Genomic DNA, 15,475 nt, shown 5'->3' with positions numbered 1-15,475 from the left:
TTTGACCAGACAGCAATGCCCTCTTCCTGAAAAATGAGTAACAAAATAAATGCAGTCAGATCCCATGTCTATTTCCAGTGGAACGTTTAGCCAATGAAACGGAATTAGTCCCAGAAATCCATCACGATCTGCGCTGCACAGTCTGGGACCTAATGTCAGATTTCGAAGGCAAAATACTTCCAGCACTCCACCTCAGGAGTTCATACCAAGCTGAATACCAGTGAGATTTGAGGGAAAAGAAACAAAGTCCAATCTAACACATGATCAAAGATCTCTTTTCTGATGCAGATTGCTGGGCAAGGGGCAAGGTTAGTTACTTTAGTATTAATTAACACATACAAAAACCTGCATGTACTCTTGAAAATTATATTTACTTATATTTCCATAGTTTCTAAACATTCCTGAATGTAAAAGTAAGGGTCAAAATATGTTATGAATATTTTCTGCCCTCATTTTGACATGTTAATTAGTTCAAAGGCAGGACTTCTTCCCCAAGTTAGCCACAGTTGTGCGACAATAGACAGCAATTCAGCCCAGGATACATTGAACCATGAAACTCTGACCCAGTGTTTTCCTCAGCAATGATCAAGATTAACTGAGGATTTTAATTTGGGAATGGGTCACTTTTACGTACAGTTTTAAATACTATAATACAATTTTCTATTATCCAATATAAGCGGCATGTAGAAATATTGTATACCTATCCAGTCTGGGACCTATCATTTACACAGCCCTAATGGGATTCTCAAAATGATTTACAAAATACGATACTGATGGACCTCAGGAACTGGAGTGCCTAGTAGAAGTATTCAGCTCCCAACACTTTGTTCGCAGGAATGAGTATTACAAGCAAGGATTCTGATCAATTGAACTAATTTTTATTTGTGAATCACATGCTCCTCCTCCCCCCCCCCCCACACACACACACACACACAGTACAGCCCAAAAGACAGGGGAAATTGTAAAGCATGAAAAACTCAAAATTCAAAATCTGAAACCTCAGCAGTTCAAAAGTATTCATCCCCCTTTCCTCAATTTTTAGTTGAACCCCTCACAGCTATTACAGCCAGTAATCTTTTGGGTGTCTCTATTAGCTTTGCACAATGTGATGAAGCAAGATTTGTCCATTGCTCCTGACAAAGTTGCTCAGGCTGTGCCAGGTCAATCAGACAGCAATCTAGAGGTCTTGACAGAGACGTCTGATCAGGTTAAATCAGGAATCTGACTGGACCACTCAAGGACATCAATTTTCTTCATTTGAAGCCATTCCATGGTTGCTCTGGCAGTGTGCATTGTCCTGCTGAAAGGCAAACTTCCTGCCCACTTTAAACTTTCTAACAGAGGCTAGCACGTTTTTATCTAGCATCTCTCTGTACACAGCAGCATTCATCTTCCCGTCAATCCAGATTTTCAGACGCTGTTGCTGAAAAGCATCCCCATAGCATGATTGTGTTTTACACATCTACTGTAAAACACAATCTCCATTGTGTTTTACAGTAGGGATGGTGTTACCACCTGTATGCACAGTATGAGATTTACGCCACACGTACGTACCATTTAGTGTTGAGGCCAAAAAGTTCCACCTTAGTCTCATCAAACCTTCTTCCACATCTTTACTGTATTGTCTAAGTGACGCTTTGCAAAGTCATTAGGAGCAAGGATCTGCTTTTTTTAAGCCAGGGCTTCTTCCTTGCTATTCCTCCATAAATACTCTATTGTGCAAGGCCTTAGAGACTGTGGAACTGTAGAGTCATGAACTTCATATCCAGTCACAGCTACTGACTTCTGGTGCTCATTCAGAGTGACTGTTGGTGTCACAGTGGCCTCTTTTACAAGCGCCATTCTTCTCTGGCCTGCACACAATACTCCAGGTAGTCCACAAAAGTGCTCATTTCACTTCTTTTATGTCTGCTTTGCATCTTAAGTGTGTTTCTGGAACTGTTAGAGCCTGCAATTTGCAGTCTGGAGATCGATTGTGAGATCCAGCACTTTGCTATCCCGAGAAGATTCCAGGAAGCAAGTTTGAACACCCAGCGCAAAGAAACTTCGCGATGGGGCGCGAGCTAATGTTCAACTCCATTTCGCTGATTAAAGAGTCCATTAATCACCGATCAAAGTGTCATGGGAAATTGAAACTTTGAGGTGAATGCGGAAAATGAGTACGGGTTTAGTGCCAACTGCCTGCCTTTTGATTGCTGATGAGATCCCTCTACTGCCGGAAAGGAGATTGTGTGGTGGCTTATCGCTGTTTGACAGCTCGCTGTACCCAGAGGGTAGGCCTCCGTGTTTGAGTGGTGTCTCTCTCTTTCGATGATGTTTATCGATTGGACTATGGACTTTTTCAGTCTTATGGTTTTTATATTTTGTGTTTGTGCCTGTTCTTTCTCGTTTTTTTTTGTGCGGGGAGGAGGGGTTTGGAGGTTGACGTCTGCCCTTTTTTTGTGCGGGGGGAGTTTGCTGCTTGTCTTTGAATGACTTTCCAAGGTTTGTCTTTGTTTTGTGGCTATCTGGGGAAGACGAATCTCAGAGTTGTATATTGCATACATACTTTGATAACAAATTAACCTTTGAACCTTTGTTTAGAGAGGCAGCCTGACCAGTGTGGCTGTGCTTTCAAATTTTTCCACTTTTCACAATGGACTGCACTGAGCTCTGAGCCACGTTCAGTGTTTTTCAGGTAGTCTTCTACCCTTCTCCAGATTTGTACTTCTCTATTGTCATTTCCCTGATTTCCCTTGAATGCTCTTTTGCCTTCACTTTGGTCTGATCTGTTGGAATTCTACCATACTGTCAGATCTTACAGAGAGAGAGAGAGAGAGAGAAGACATTTAATCAGCTGATCGTCCAATTTTCTACATCAACAAATTGGGTAAGCTGGCAAGGTAATATATAGTATGACACCTGAGGAAAGTTAGTGCAGCAATTACAAATGTTTTTTAAGCCTCACAACTTTGGTTTTAATTTTTATTAACTTGTTGACAGCTTTTGGAATTTTTCTTTTGATTTGATATGCTGCACAATGTTTTGTAGATTAGCTCAAAAAATCCTAACTTTAAAATATTTGAAATTTAGAAAATGAGATCATAAAATGTGAAAATAGTTGTGGGAGTGAATACTTTTTCAAGGCACAGTATGCAAAAAGGGTCAGACAGTAATACTTCCCTCTTGAATTATTTTTTGATTAAAGAAAGCCACCAGATTTTTTAAAAAATCATTATCACGTTAAGAGTCAGAAACATACAGAATGGAAACAGGCCCTTTGGCAACTTATCCATGCCAACCATCGGGCACCAAGTTCAAAGTTTGAAAATTCAAAGTACAGGTCCACAATCCCTCATCCGAAATCCTTGAGGCCAGTTGCATTTCAGAATTCAGAATTTTTTGGATTTCAGACACCACCACCCTCCCCCCCCCCCCCCCCCCCCCCGCCGGATACCAAAAAACACCTATGCTCAAGTTCCTTATTTAACCTGTCTCAGTGCGATGGACTTTAGGACCCAGCGGCGCACCAAACCTACGCACATCCTCCCGTATACTTTAGATCATCTCTAGATTACTTATAATACCTAATAAAATGTAGATACTATGTAAATAGCTGTTATACTGTATTGATTAGGGAATAATGACAAGAAGAAATTTTATTTCTAACAAAAACATTCAATAAAACATAAAAATGTACAGCTTCAAACGAACCGAATCAAACACATGGAAAATGACTTATTGGAATAAATGTAGAACATCACTGTCACTATAAAACTTCAGTAACTTGTCTTTCTGTTTATTTGAATCATATACTGTGGTAGGTCCGACACTATTTTCTTCAGTAAGACGCCGCACAGACACACCACAATCAAGCTTCTGCAATAACTCCACTTTCTGCGTTTTTCATAGAGAAGATTCCTTCTCTTTTTCTCATTGTTACCCATGGGGGTATCTGCAGCTCTTTTTGACATTTTCACAGTGAAATTAAACACAAAGTCAACAGTGATCACAAAATATCAGCGAACAGCAAATGCACGTGTAACCAGTACGAGCGCTGAGCCACAATTAACGTCTGGTGGCCTCTGCTCGTGCTGCCACGTCACACCTGAGTGACGTCAGCTGTTGGCAAAAAATCTGCGGTTTTCAGAGCATTTTGAATTTCAGAATTTCGGATAAAGGAATGTGCACCTGTACTGTATGTATACCATATCCAACCTTGAGATTCTTCTTCTTGCAAGCAGCCACAAAACAAAGAAAGACAATAAAAGTCACAAAAAAACCACACCACAATGACAGTCACACATCCAATGTGTGAAAAAGAAAGAACAAATTGTGCAACCAATTAAACAAAAAAGCAAACAATCAATCCACAGATGATGAACTACAGAATCACCAAAAGTAAGGCCACAGCCATGGAGCCAGTTCTGCATTGAGGCGAATGCCAATGGCTGTAGGCCACAGCTGCAAAGTCAGTTTAACACTGAGGTGAGTAAAGTCTCACCGAGTAGTGAGAATACTGAGTTGTCCTTCACGCTGAGCCTCAACACCTTAACCTTTTTAATCTGGCTCAGTGCTTACATCAGCCAAACATCAGTTTGCTATCCACTCTCGGGACTGGGCCCTGCTGCTTCAATCCGGCGTGAAGTTTCAGTCCAGTCCGGCCCCAAGTCCACTCCAGCAATGACTGGAATACCTGCATTCTCGACGGTTCAGAAAGCCGAATCCTTTAAGATACCTCAAAAACACCAGGTCGTACAGATGGTTCAAAAGCACACCTCCCAATGAGAAATTACAGGTTGCAGATTGCTGTGATCATGGTCCTGAAGAAGTATATTCAGTAGAATTGTTGGTAGTTTTGTTAGCTGCCCTCAAAGCATTATCATGTCTCACCAGTGCCATCTTCTTCCTGAATTCGCCACTAATTCAATTTCATTCTATTTTCCTACCAAATCACCACAGATTTTAACCACCCTACATGCAAAGTGCAATTACAGTAGCCAATTAACCTACCAATTTGCACGCTTTTAGGATTTAGGAGGAAACCAATGCAATCAGGTGCATCAATTAATTTTCAATCAGGAATGTTTTTTTAAACAATTTCTCCATAATTTGATTATTTCAATGTTTCTCTTTGTAAAAACATCCATTAAATTAAAGCTCAACACATAATAGACACATTTTCAAATGCAGTGGATTCCAGTTAATTGATCCATTGGTTAATTGGGACAACTATTAAAGAATAAAAACTTATTAAGAGATGGGATTCCCTTTGTTTACTTGGGACACTACACCACTTAATTGGGACAGCAGACTATTGCCAAACAGTTTCTAACTAGTGTAAGTTGTGTATACTTATTTATTAATTCACTGAGATACAGCATACGATAGACCTGCCACCCAGCAACCCCTGACTTAACCCTGGCCTAATCATGGGACAATTTATCTGCAGCTTAATGTGAAAAAGACCAAGGAGCTGGTGGTAGACCTGAGCAGAGCTAAGGTACCGGCAACCCGTTTCCATCCAAGGGGTCAGTGTGGACATGGTGGAGGATTACAAATACCTGGGGATACGAATGGACAATAAACTGGACTGGTCAAAGAACACTGAGGCTGTCTACAAGAAGGGTCAGAGCTGTCTCTATTTCCTGAGGAGAATGAGGTCCTTTAACATCTGCCGGATGATGCTGAGGATGTTCTACGAGTCAGTGGTGGCCAGTGCGATCATGATTGCTGTTGTGTGCTGGGGCAGCAAGCTGCGGGTAGCAGACACCAACAGAATCAACAAACTCATTCGTAAGGCCAGTGATGTTGTGGGAATGGAACTGGACTCTCTCACGGTGGTGTCTGAAAAGAGGATGCTGTCCAAGTTGCATGCCACCTTGGACAATGTCTCCCATCCACTACATAATGTACTGGTTGGGCACAGGAGTACATTCAGCCAGAGACTCATTCCACCGAGATGCAACACAGAGTGTCATAGGAGGTCATTCCTGCCTGTGGCCATCAAACTTTACAACTCCTCCCTTGGAGGGTCAGACACCCTGAGCCAATAGGCTGGTCCTGGACTTATTTCCTGGCATAATTTACAAATTACTATTTAACTATTCATGGTTTTATTACTATTTAATTATTTATGGTGCAACTGTAACAAAAACCAATTTCCCCCGGGATCAATAAAGTATGACTATGACTATGACCATGACCAGATAACCTGCCAACTGGTACCTCCCTGGTGCTCTCGTTTCTTCCCACAGTCCAAGCAGAAACCTACAGAGTTATGGGGAGAACTCCTTACACACAGCGGTGGGAATTGAACTCAGGTTGCTAGTACCTACTGTAAAGAGTTGTGCTAACCTCTACAACTACTGTGCCACCTTTAGACAGTACACACTGCTTAGAGAGAACAGCTTTTAAATACTGTTAGTTGTGTGTGTGTTTGTGTTCATTTTTTTTTGTCATTGATAGTTGGCAAGAAGTAAGAACTAAGACAATTCCGAACTACTTGCTCACTGCAGTTTCAAGCATTGAGGTTTGGAGTTGCCAGAAACAGCCAGAAGTGAAAATTAAGTAATTTCATTACTTCAACAAGTGAGCAACTGTGAAAAATTTGAAGGTATAGACAACCATTTTGAATCTTACAATGAAAACTAAGATATGGAAAAAAGCAATTGTTGAAAGCATTGCACTCGGTGTCTGCACTGATTTTATTCATTTATAGTCAATCAAAAGAACACGGCCTCGATATCTATTAGGATCTAATACACAGTTTAAAGTACTATTGGTAGTGTTCTTATTTATTCTATATTTAATCTAAATATATAATTTGTTACTGACTTAAATGGTTACTGAGTCTTTTTTTTTAATATGCTTTTTTAAATATTTTCAGGAAACTTTAGCCAATTGTGATAGCCATTTAACTGGGCCAAAATGTTCTGCTCCTGATGTGTCCCAGTTAACCAAAATCCACTGTACTTCTGTACCAAATATAAATCACCCCAAAAATAAAACAGAAAAATGCTCTTGGCTAAAAAAAAATACTACCCACTTAAAAGTAGTAAGAATGTGTTTAGTGAACTGTAATCATTGAAATGAGAATCTTACAATTTAGTTCCTTTATGGTACAATTAAATGTTATTGTCCTGAATGCTCTAAAGTGGGCCTGATTTTGCAATATTAATGCTGGTTTGCCTGGACCTTGTTGTTAACCATGTCCATGTATTCTAATTTACTGATTTATATAAATTCAATATATGCATATATTTAAAAAAGTAGCATCTCTGTCTCATATATAGGCTGGTGCTGAGGTCAAGAGGTGTACACACCCTAGAAGTCATGATGGTATAGTTTAACAACCAAGTAACAAATGGCCACACAGCAGAGTCTTTTTTTTTGTTTGCTACAAGGTGTTCACTGAAATGCTTTTTAACCTCTATCACCCATTCTTAGTGTGAAAACATTACGCAATCAATTTGAACTTATTTTCAACTTCTTTCCTTCAAGAAGTCAACAGATACAACTGCTGCAGATTACAATGTTAGATCACTAAGTCAAAGCAATTAACTTTTCATATTTCTCATTAGTTTTTTTTAAAAAGTTCAGTTTAGTTCACCATAAATTGAAAGAAGCACTCACTGGGATGCCCTGCAACTGCGGTTTTTCTAATAAATTATGCAATTCATTCTTTGAAGCTTCTGTCTTCTCGTGGTCTGCAGCATCCACCATGTACCTAAAGAGTGCAAAGACATAACCCCCATTAAAAATACAGTCTGAATGGCATTCCACAATGGTTTCGATTAGCTGGTCAAGAACAAAGTGGTCTGGTTTATGCCGTGGTTGCCAATTTGCAACATTCTACTGTTTGCCATCAGCAGCATTAATGGATCCAAGCTTAGGGCTACCAGACAAGTACAGGAGCACCTGAAGAAAAAATAAACCTGCACTTACTGGAAAATTAAAACAAATGCAGCAAATACTGGAAATACCCACCACGTGAGCAGTGTTAGCGAAGGGTGAAACAGAGTAATGCTTTCAGGTCAGTGTTGCTGTTGTCATCAAAACACATTCGGTTGTTATTAATTTTGTATTTAAAAAGCTGATTGAAACTGAGATTTTAACAATGGTGCATATAATGTCATAAATGAGATATCAGGCAGAATCTCTCTGATGTGAATATCTCTGTTTGGAACTACTGGTGTTTAACAGTTTAAGTGGCAATGTGTGTGAAATTTCCATAATTGTGTGACCAAAACCAACAGGCTTAGGTTTTCTTCTCCTGAGGTCCCTTTCCTCAGACACTACCAACCCCATTACCACCTACGAACCCAGCTTCCATCCGCGCCGGGTCTTCACCATTCCCGCTGACCTTCCCCTCTCTGAGGCAGGACATTCTGTCCTCTGTAAGGGCCTCACCTTTGTTCCCCTGCACCCTCACCTCAGTGAGTTCTGTGCCCGCCATGACGCGAGCCGTCCGTCTCCGACCTACTTCTTTGGCAAGGACTCTCCACCCCGTACCGATGACCCCTTCTCCCGTCTTCAACCTTCCTCCTCTTCCTGGACACCCCACCCTGGTCTTCTGCCTGCTCTGGATCTTTTCATTGACAACTGCCGACGGGGCATCAACTGTCTCGACTTCAATACTCCTCTCTTCAATTCCAACCTCACTCCTCTGAATGCTGTGCTCTCCACTAATCCTAACTTCACCATCAAACCCACAGATTAAGGGAGTGTTGTAGCAGTCTGGCGTACTGACCTCTAACTTGCTGAGGCCCAGCAACAACTCTCAGACACCTCCCCTAACTTACCAGTCAAACAGGACCCCACTAAAAAGTACCAGGCCATTGTCTCCTACACTATTACCGATCTTAATAGCTCTGGGGATCTCCCATCCACTGCCACCAACCTCATAGTTCCCACACCCCACACTCCCGTTTCTACCTCCTACCCAGGATCCACAAGTCCACTCGTCCAGTTGACCAATTGTTTCAGCTTGTTCCTGCTCTACAGAACTCATTATCTGCATACCTCAACTCTGTTTTATCTCCCTTAGTTCAGTCCCTTCCTTCATACATCTGTGACACTTCACATGGTCTGGATCTTTTCAATGATTTCACATTCCCTGGCTCCCATCATCTTATTTTTACTATGGATCCCCAGTCCCTTTAGACCTCCATCCCCCACCAGGAAGGCCACAAAGCTCAACGTTTCTTTCTGGACATCAGACCCAACCAGTTCCCCTTCACCACCACTCTCTTCCATCTAGCAGAACTTATCCTCACTCTTAATAATTTCTCCTTTGGCTCCTCCCACTTCCTTCAAACAAAAGGACTAGCCATGGGCACTTGCATGGGTCCCAGCTATGCCTGCCTTTTTGCTGGCTATGTAGAACAGTCCATGTTCCAAGCCTACACTGGTATCACTCCCCCACTTTTCCTGAGCTACATCAATGACTGCACTGGTGCTGCTTTCTGCACCCACGCGGAGCTCGTCAACTTCATCCACTTTGCCTCCAACTTCCACCCTGCCCTCAAATTTACCAGGTCAATTTCTCGATCTCTCTGTCTCTATCTCTGGAGACAGCTTATCTATTGATGTCTATTATAAACCCACAGACTCTCACGGCTATCTGGACTAAGCCTCTTTCCTCCCTGTTGCCTACAAAAACACCATCCCCTTCTCTTAATTCCCCCATCTCCGCCATATCATATTAGGGGGGATGAGGGTTTTCATTTCAGAACAATGGAGGTGTCCTCCTTCTTCAAACAAAGGGGCTTCTCTTCTTCCACCATCAACGCTGCCCTCAAACTCATCCCTTCCATTTCACGCACGTCTGCTCTCACCTCATCCTCCCACAACCTTACCAGGGATAGGGTTCCTCTTGTCCTTACCAACCATCCCACCAGCCCCCACATCCAACACAAAATTCTCCAGAACTTCCGCAATCTCCAATGAGATCCCACCACCAAGCACATCCTTTCCTCCTCCCTCCCCCCAATTTTCTGCTTTCCACAGGGATGCAGCTTCTTTCTCCATTCATCCCTCCTCAATGATCTCCCACCCGGCACTTATCCTTGCAAGCAGAACAAGTGCTACACCTGCCCCTACACCTCCATCCTCACTACCATTCAGGGCCCCAAACAAGCCTTCCAGCTGAGGTAACACTTCACCTGTGGGTCTGTTGGAGTCATATACTATGGCTGGTGCTCCCAGTGTGGCCTCCTGTATATTGGTGAGACCCGATATAGATTGAGAGTCCGCTTCGTCAAGCACCTACGCTCTGTCTGCCAGAAAAAGTGGGATCTCGCAGTGGCCACCCATTTTAATTCCATTTCCCATTCCGATATGTCTATCCATGGCCTCCTCTACTGTCGCGAACCAAACTTGAAAGAGGCATAAATAGAAACGGTCCTAATTAGGTACAATTACACTCTGAAATCATCAAATTCTTATGATATGGAATTAGTAACCAAATTAAATTTGAACAATAGCTGGCTTCACCCCCACCCCAGTTGATAAAACAATTCAAATACTTACACAATTGCACTGACTCCTCTGCAGTATCGTTCCCACATGCTTCTAAATCGAGGCTGTCCACCAATATCCCAAAGCTAAAATTAAAATTGCAAATAAATATGAAATTGCATTCTAAGTAATTTACAAATAACCAAGTGCTGTACAATAAACTGGTTTACTACAAAGGAGACATTCAAACATTAAAATTTGGTAAATTAGATGGGACCTCCGGGTCATCAAGGGAATGGCGGCGTAAGGAAAAGGTCTCTCGACAAAAAAGGTAAACTGCCCCATAATCGAATTTAGACAAATACTTAATATTGCATAACTATATTAATAAAAGGGGCAAGGATGATGTCTAAGAACAAGATTAAAAAGTCCGCTCCGAAGGCTGATAAACATAAAGAGACGCAGCAAGGCAACGGGCCTAGCTCCCCCACGGCAAGCCAGGACGGAGATAATGAGGGGGAATCGGTGACTCTGTCCTTGATTCTCGGAGAGATTCGTGAGTTCCGACAAGATAACAGCAAACAGCTGGAAGATATTAAAGGAGAAATAGTAAAAACTAACTCGCCGATAGATGAAGCCGAAGCGAGGATTGTTGGAATTGAAGAGAAGCTACAAAACGTAGAGGAGGTGATAGCAGAAATGCTGAAGCTGCAAGACCAGCTCCAGTGGAAACTAATAGATCAAGAAGGCTGCTCGAGAAGGGAAAATGTGAGGATTTACGGAGTTTCCGAAGGAACTGAAGGTAAACTCGGATTGATGATTCCCTTCGTGGAGAAGCTACTTAGAGAGAACCTTGATATACCGGCCGCAAAAGACCTACAGATAGAAAGAGCTCACCGCGCGTTGGCACCACAGCCTCCAGCAGGCGCCCAGCCCAGATCGATTCTGGTCAGATTTCTCAGTTACAGAACAAAGGAAGAGGTGTTTAAAAGGGCATGGCAAAAGAAAGGTTTCATATGGAACAACTGTAAAATCAGTTTAGACCACGACTACGCACCGGGGATTCTTGCCAGATGGAAGGAATACACGGAAACACGGAGAGTCCTGAAGGAAAACAACATCAGATTCCAGACCCTGTATCCAGCTCGGCTGAGAGTCTTTTATGACGAAGGGACAAAAACTTACACTACGGTGGAGGAGGCAACGTTGGACCTGGCGGACTAGGGACTACCTATTTAAGTTATCACCCAACCGGAGTCGCTACTGGAGAGGATTCGGCGGAAGTCGTGGCAGTTAGTGGGGCGAGGACGCTCCACACGAACCAGAGTGTCAAACTACAAGGAAAAGCTACAAATATTCAGACGCGAATGTACAGAGAACACAGATTAATTAAGAGAAATGACTGAAAAGAGTAAATCGGACTTAAAGGTAAAATGAAAACTGGTAATTGAAAATAAACTAGACGGAATAACTTGAATGATAGCAATATGGTCGAGACATAAATAGGAGAAAATTCTCTATGATTATTCAAACTGTTGAGGGCCCTCTAACACAGGGTGAAGATAGAGGTTATCCCTCTGAACTGAGGCAGGTCGGTGCTCAGGCCTCATTGTGGGAAGTCGGGAAAAATTTTCAAATGTTGCACGTTCAAAAATGTCTAGGGTGTGGTTATATGTCTTGGTTTACTGTTGAGAAGGGATTGCTTACTGTTTGGTTAGAAAAGGAGAGTGTTTTTTTTCTACTAGAGAAAAATGCAAACTGAATTGGTAAAAATAATTTCCTATAATGTTAATGGGGTTTTGAATCCAATTAAAAGAAATAAGATTATGTCTAAATTGAAAAAAGAGGGGGCACAAATAGCTTTCCTCCAAGAAACACATATGAGCCAATCTGAACATGGAAAATTAAAAAGAATGGGCTTTAAGCATGTATTTTATTCATCATATAAATTGAGTCACAAAAGAGGGGTAGCTACTTTAATATCAAGTACTCTTAATTATGAACATATTTCAGAGACTAGAGACAAAGAAGGACGGTTCGTAAAAATCACAGGAAGAATAGAAGGTACAGAAATAACATTGCTGAATGTTTATGCTCCTCCAGGTTGTGAATGGTCATTTTATAGACACATTTTTGACCTAATGGTCAGTTCTCAAGGGGTAGTAATTTGTGGAGGGGATTTTAATATTAGATTAAATCCTACATTAGATTCTTCAAGAATAGTTACCTCTGACTCGGAAAGTGAATTCATTGATGGAGGAGTTGGGAATTATAGATGTCTGGAGGGAATTACACCCTACTAGTAAAGATTATACATATTACTCTTTCCCTCATTCAGCCTATTCAAGGATAGACTATTTCTTTATCTTTAATACAGATAGACGCAGGATAAAAAACTGTAATATTGCAACAATTGATCTGTCGGATCATAGCCCAGTCTCTATGTCTCTAATCCTGGAAAGGAAAATGAGGAAAACACTATGGAGGCTAAACTCACATATACTCAATAACCCGAAAGTAATGGAGAGATTAAGGGGAGAAATCAAAGAATATCTAGACCTTAATGACATGGGAGAAACATCACCAGTGATCTTATGGGATACATTGAAAGCTGTACTGAGAGGGAAAATTATTTCCATTACCACTCACATGAAAAAAATCAATGCACAAAAATTAGCAGACCTTCAAGGAAAATTAAAACAACTTCAAGTTGTAGATAGCAACAAAAGTAATTCAAATCGAAAACAGGAAATTAGGAAATTGCAAAGTGAAATTGACGATATTTATATGTTGGAAACTCAAAGAAATTTTCTTTACCTGAGACAAAAGAATTATGAAGTAGGAAGTAAATCAGCTAGATTATTAGCATATAAATTACGAAAACAACAAGCAGACAATACAATTCATAAAATAAAGAATCCAAAGACAAAGCTTGTGGAGAGTACACTAGGGAAAATTCAAGGGAGTTTTGAATCATATTATCGAGAGCTGTACTCCCAACCCCGGGCCCCCAATGAGCCCTATATAGACAGTGTATTGAATTTTTTAGATCTACCTAAACTTACAGATTTACAAAATGAAAGTTTATTAGAACCAGTAACTGTCAAAGAACTGAACGTGGCCATCTCTAGGTTAAAGGCTGGAAAGTCCCCGGGTTCTGATGGGTTTACCTCAGAGTGGTACAAGTCCCTGAAGACACAGTTAGCCCCATTACTACTTAACACCTTTAATTGGATCTTGCAGAGAGGAGAAACTCTACCTTCCTGGAGAGAAGCGATTATTTCAGTTATTCCTAAAGAGGGTAAAGATAAACTAGAATGTGGCAATTATCAGCCAATTAGTGTTCTTAATTTAGATTACAAACTACTTACATCTATATTAACGCGCAGATTGGAAAAGATTTTACCTGGCCTAATCCACTTAGACCAGACTGGATTTATTCAACAAAGACAAACACAGGACAACATAAGGAGAACTCTGCACATATTAGAACAGGTTAATAAGAACGAGACAGAGACAATGGTAGTAGGATTGGACGCTGAGAAAGCTTTTGATTCGGTTAGTTGGGCATTCCTATACAGAGTGTTAGGAAGATTCGGCTTTCAAGAAAAGTTTATTAAAGTAATTCAGACTCTATATGACAGCCCTACAGCCCGAATTAAGATAAATGGGGACCTCTCTGACTCCTTCATCTTAGACAGAGGCACTAGACAGGGATGCCCAATTTCTCCTCTCCTTTTTGCACTATATATTGAACTGCTTGCCCAACTAATAAGACAGAGCGAAATCGTAAAAGGTATCAAGGTGGCAGGGATTGAACAGAAAGTGGCGTTATTCGCAGATGATGTTTTGGTCTATCTGAGTGAACCAGAAAAATCATTTATAGGATTGTTTACACAGTTGGATGACTTTGGGAAAATATCAGGTTATAAAATAAATGTAAAGAAAACGCAGGTTATATCCCTAAATTATACACCATCCAAAAAATTGCAGGATACATATGATCTTAAGTGGGAAGCTAAATCATTAAAATATTTAGGAATAACCCTGCCGAAGGATCTTTCAACACTGTCACAGGTAAATTATGGGCCATTAAACTCAGAGATAAAAGCAGATATGCATAGATGGAATCTTATCCCCTTTTTAAGTTTAAATTCAAGGATAAATACTATAAAAATGAATATTCTTCCTCGGTTATTGTATCTTTTCCGTACTTTACTGGTGGAGGTGGATGATAATCAATTCAGGGAATGGGACAAATGGATTTCCCGCTTCATTTGGCAAGGAAAGAAACCTAGAATTCGATATAACACCTTACAGTTAGGGAAGGAAGGAAGGAGGTATGGTTCTTCCTTGCCTGAGAAATTATTTTTATGCCTCACAGATAACCCCTCTGTTATATTGGTGTAATAGGGAATATAAGGCTAGATGGAAGGAAATAGAATTTGGATTAGTTGACAGTTTTCCTCTTCAGGCCTCAATAGCTGACAAAGGATTGATGGCCCAGTTGGAAAAATTTAAAAACGCTTGGATAAATCTTACATTAAAAGTACGGCAGAAGGTGGTTAATTCATGTGGAATTAATAACATGTTAAAACTCTTTAGATGGTGTGCATATGATACCGAATTCCTTCCCAACAGAGGAGATAAAAGATTTGAGCTATGGATAAAGAAAGGTCTTACAACCTACCTCTCATTTATAGATAAAAAGAGTATTACAAAGTTTCCAAATCCTGCAGGACAAACATGGCCTAGAACATAATGACTTTTTTAGGTACCTTCAAGTACGAAACTATGTTAACCAGAGTTGTAGATATACAGACCTATCAACAGGAGAATTAGAATTTTTCAAGATTCTGAATTCGGTTTGCAGTTCAATACCTAGTAAATCAGTTTCTCGATTATATAATGCACTCTCCCATGCTAAAAATGTAAATACACTGTATATTAAAGAGAAGTGGGAGAAAGAAGCGGGGTTGGTACTTTCAGAGGAGGCTTGGGAGAAAATCTGCAGCTTTCAATGGTCCTCGACTAA

General features: G+C 40.8%; 1 protein-coding gene across 1 annotated transcript in view; it reads right to left on the bottom strand.

Annotated features, from left to right (window-relative positions):
* Positions 1-15,475, bottom strand: part of LOC140209506 (ADP-ribosylation factor-like protein 8A) — a 64,692-nt gene that overhangs the window by 25,645 nt on the left and 23,572 nt on the right. Inside the window, exons 3-4 of the mRNA XM_072277752.1 lie at positions 10,513-10,586; positions 7,615-7,708 (exon numbers count right to left, since the gene is read on the bottom strand). Coding sequence (XP_072133853.1) covers positions 7,615-7,708; positions 10,513-10,586 — 168 coding nt within the window. The remainder of the gene's footprint in view (positions 1-7,614; positions 7,709-10,512; positions 10,587-15,475) is intronic.

Source organism: Mobula birostris, chromosome 14 (assembly GCF_030028105.1).
Source record: "Mobula birostris isolate sMobBir1 chromosome 14, sMobBir1.hap1, whole genome shotgun sequence".
NCBI lineage: Eukaryota > Metazoa > Chordata > Chondrichthyes > Myliobatiformes > Myliobatidae > Mobula > Mobula birostris.
The sequence above is the reverse complement of the archived record's forward strand: the minus strand, read 5'-3'. Positions and strand labels throughout refer to the sequence as shown.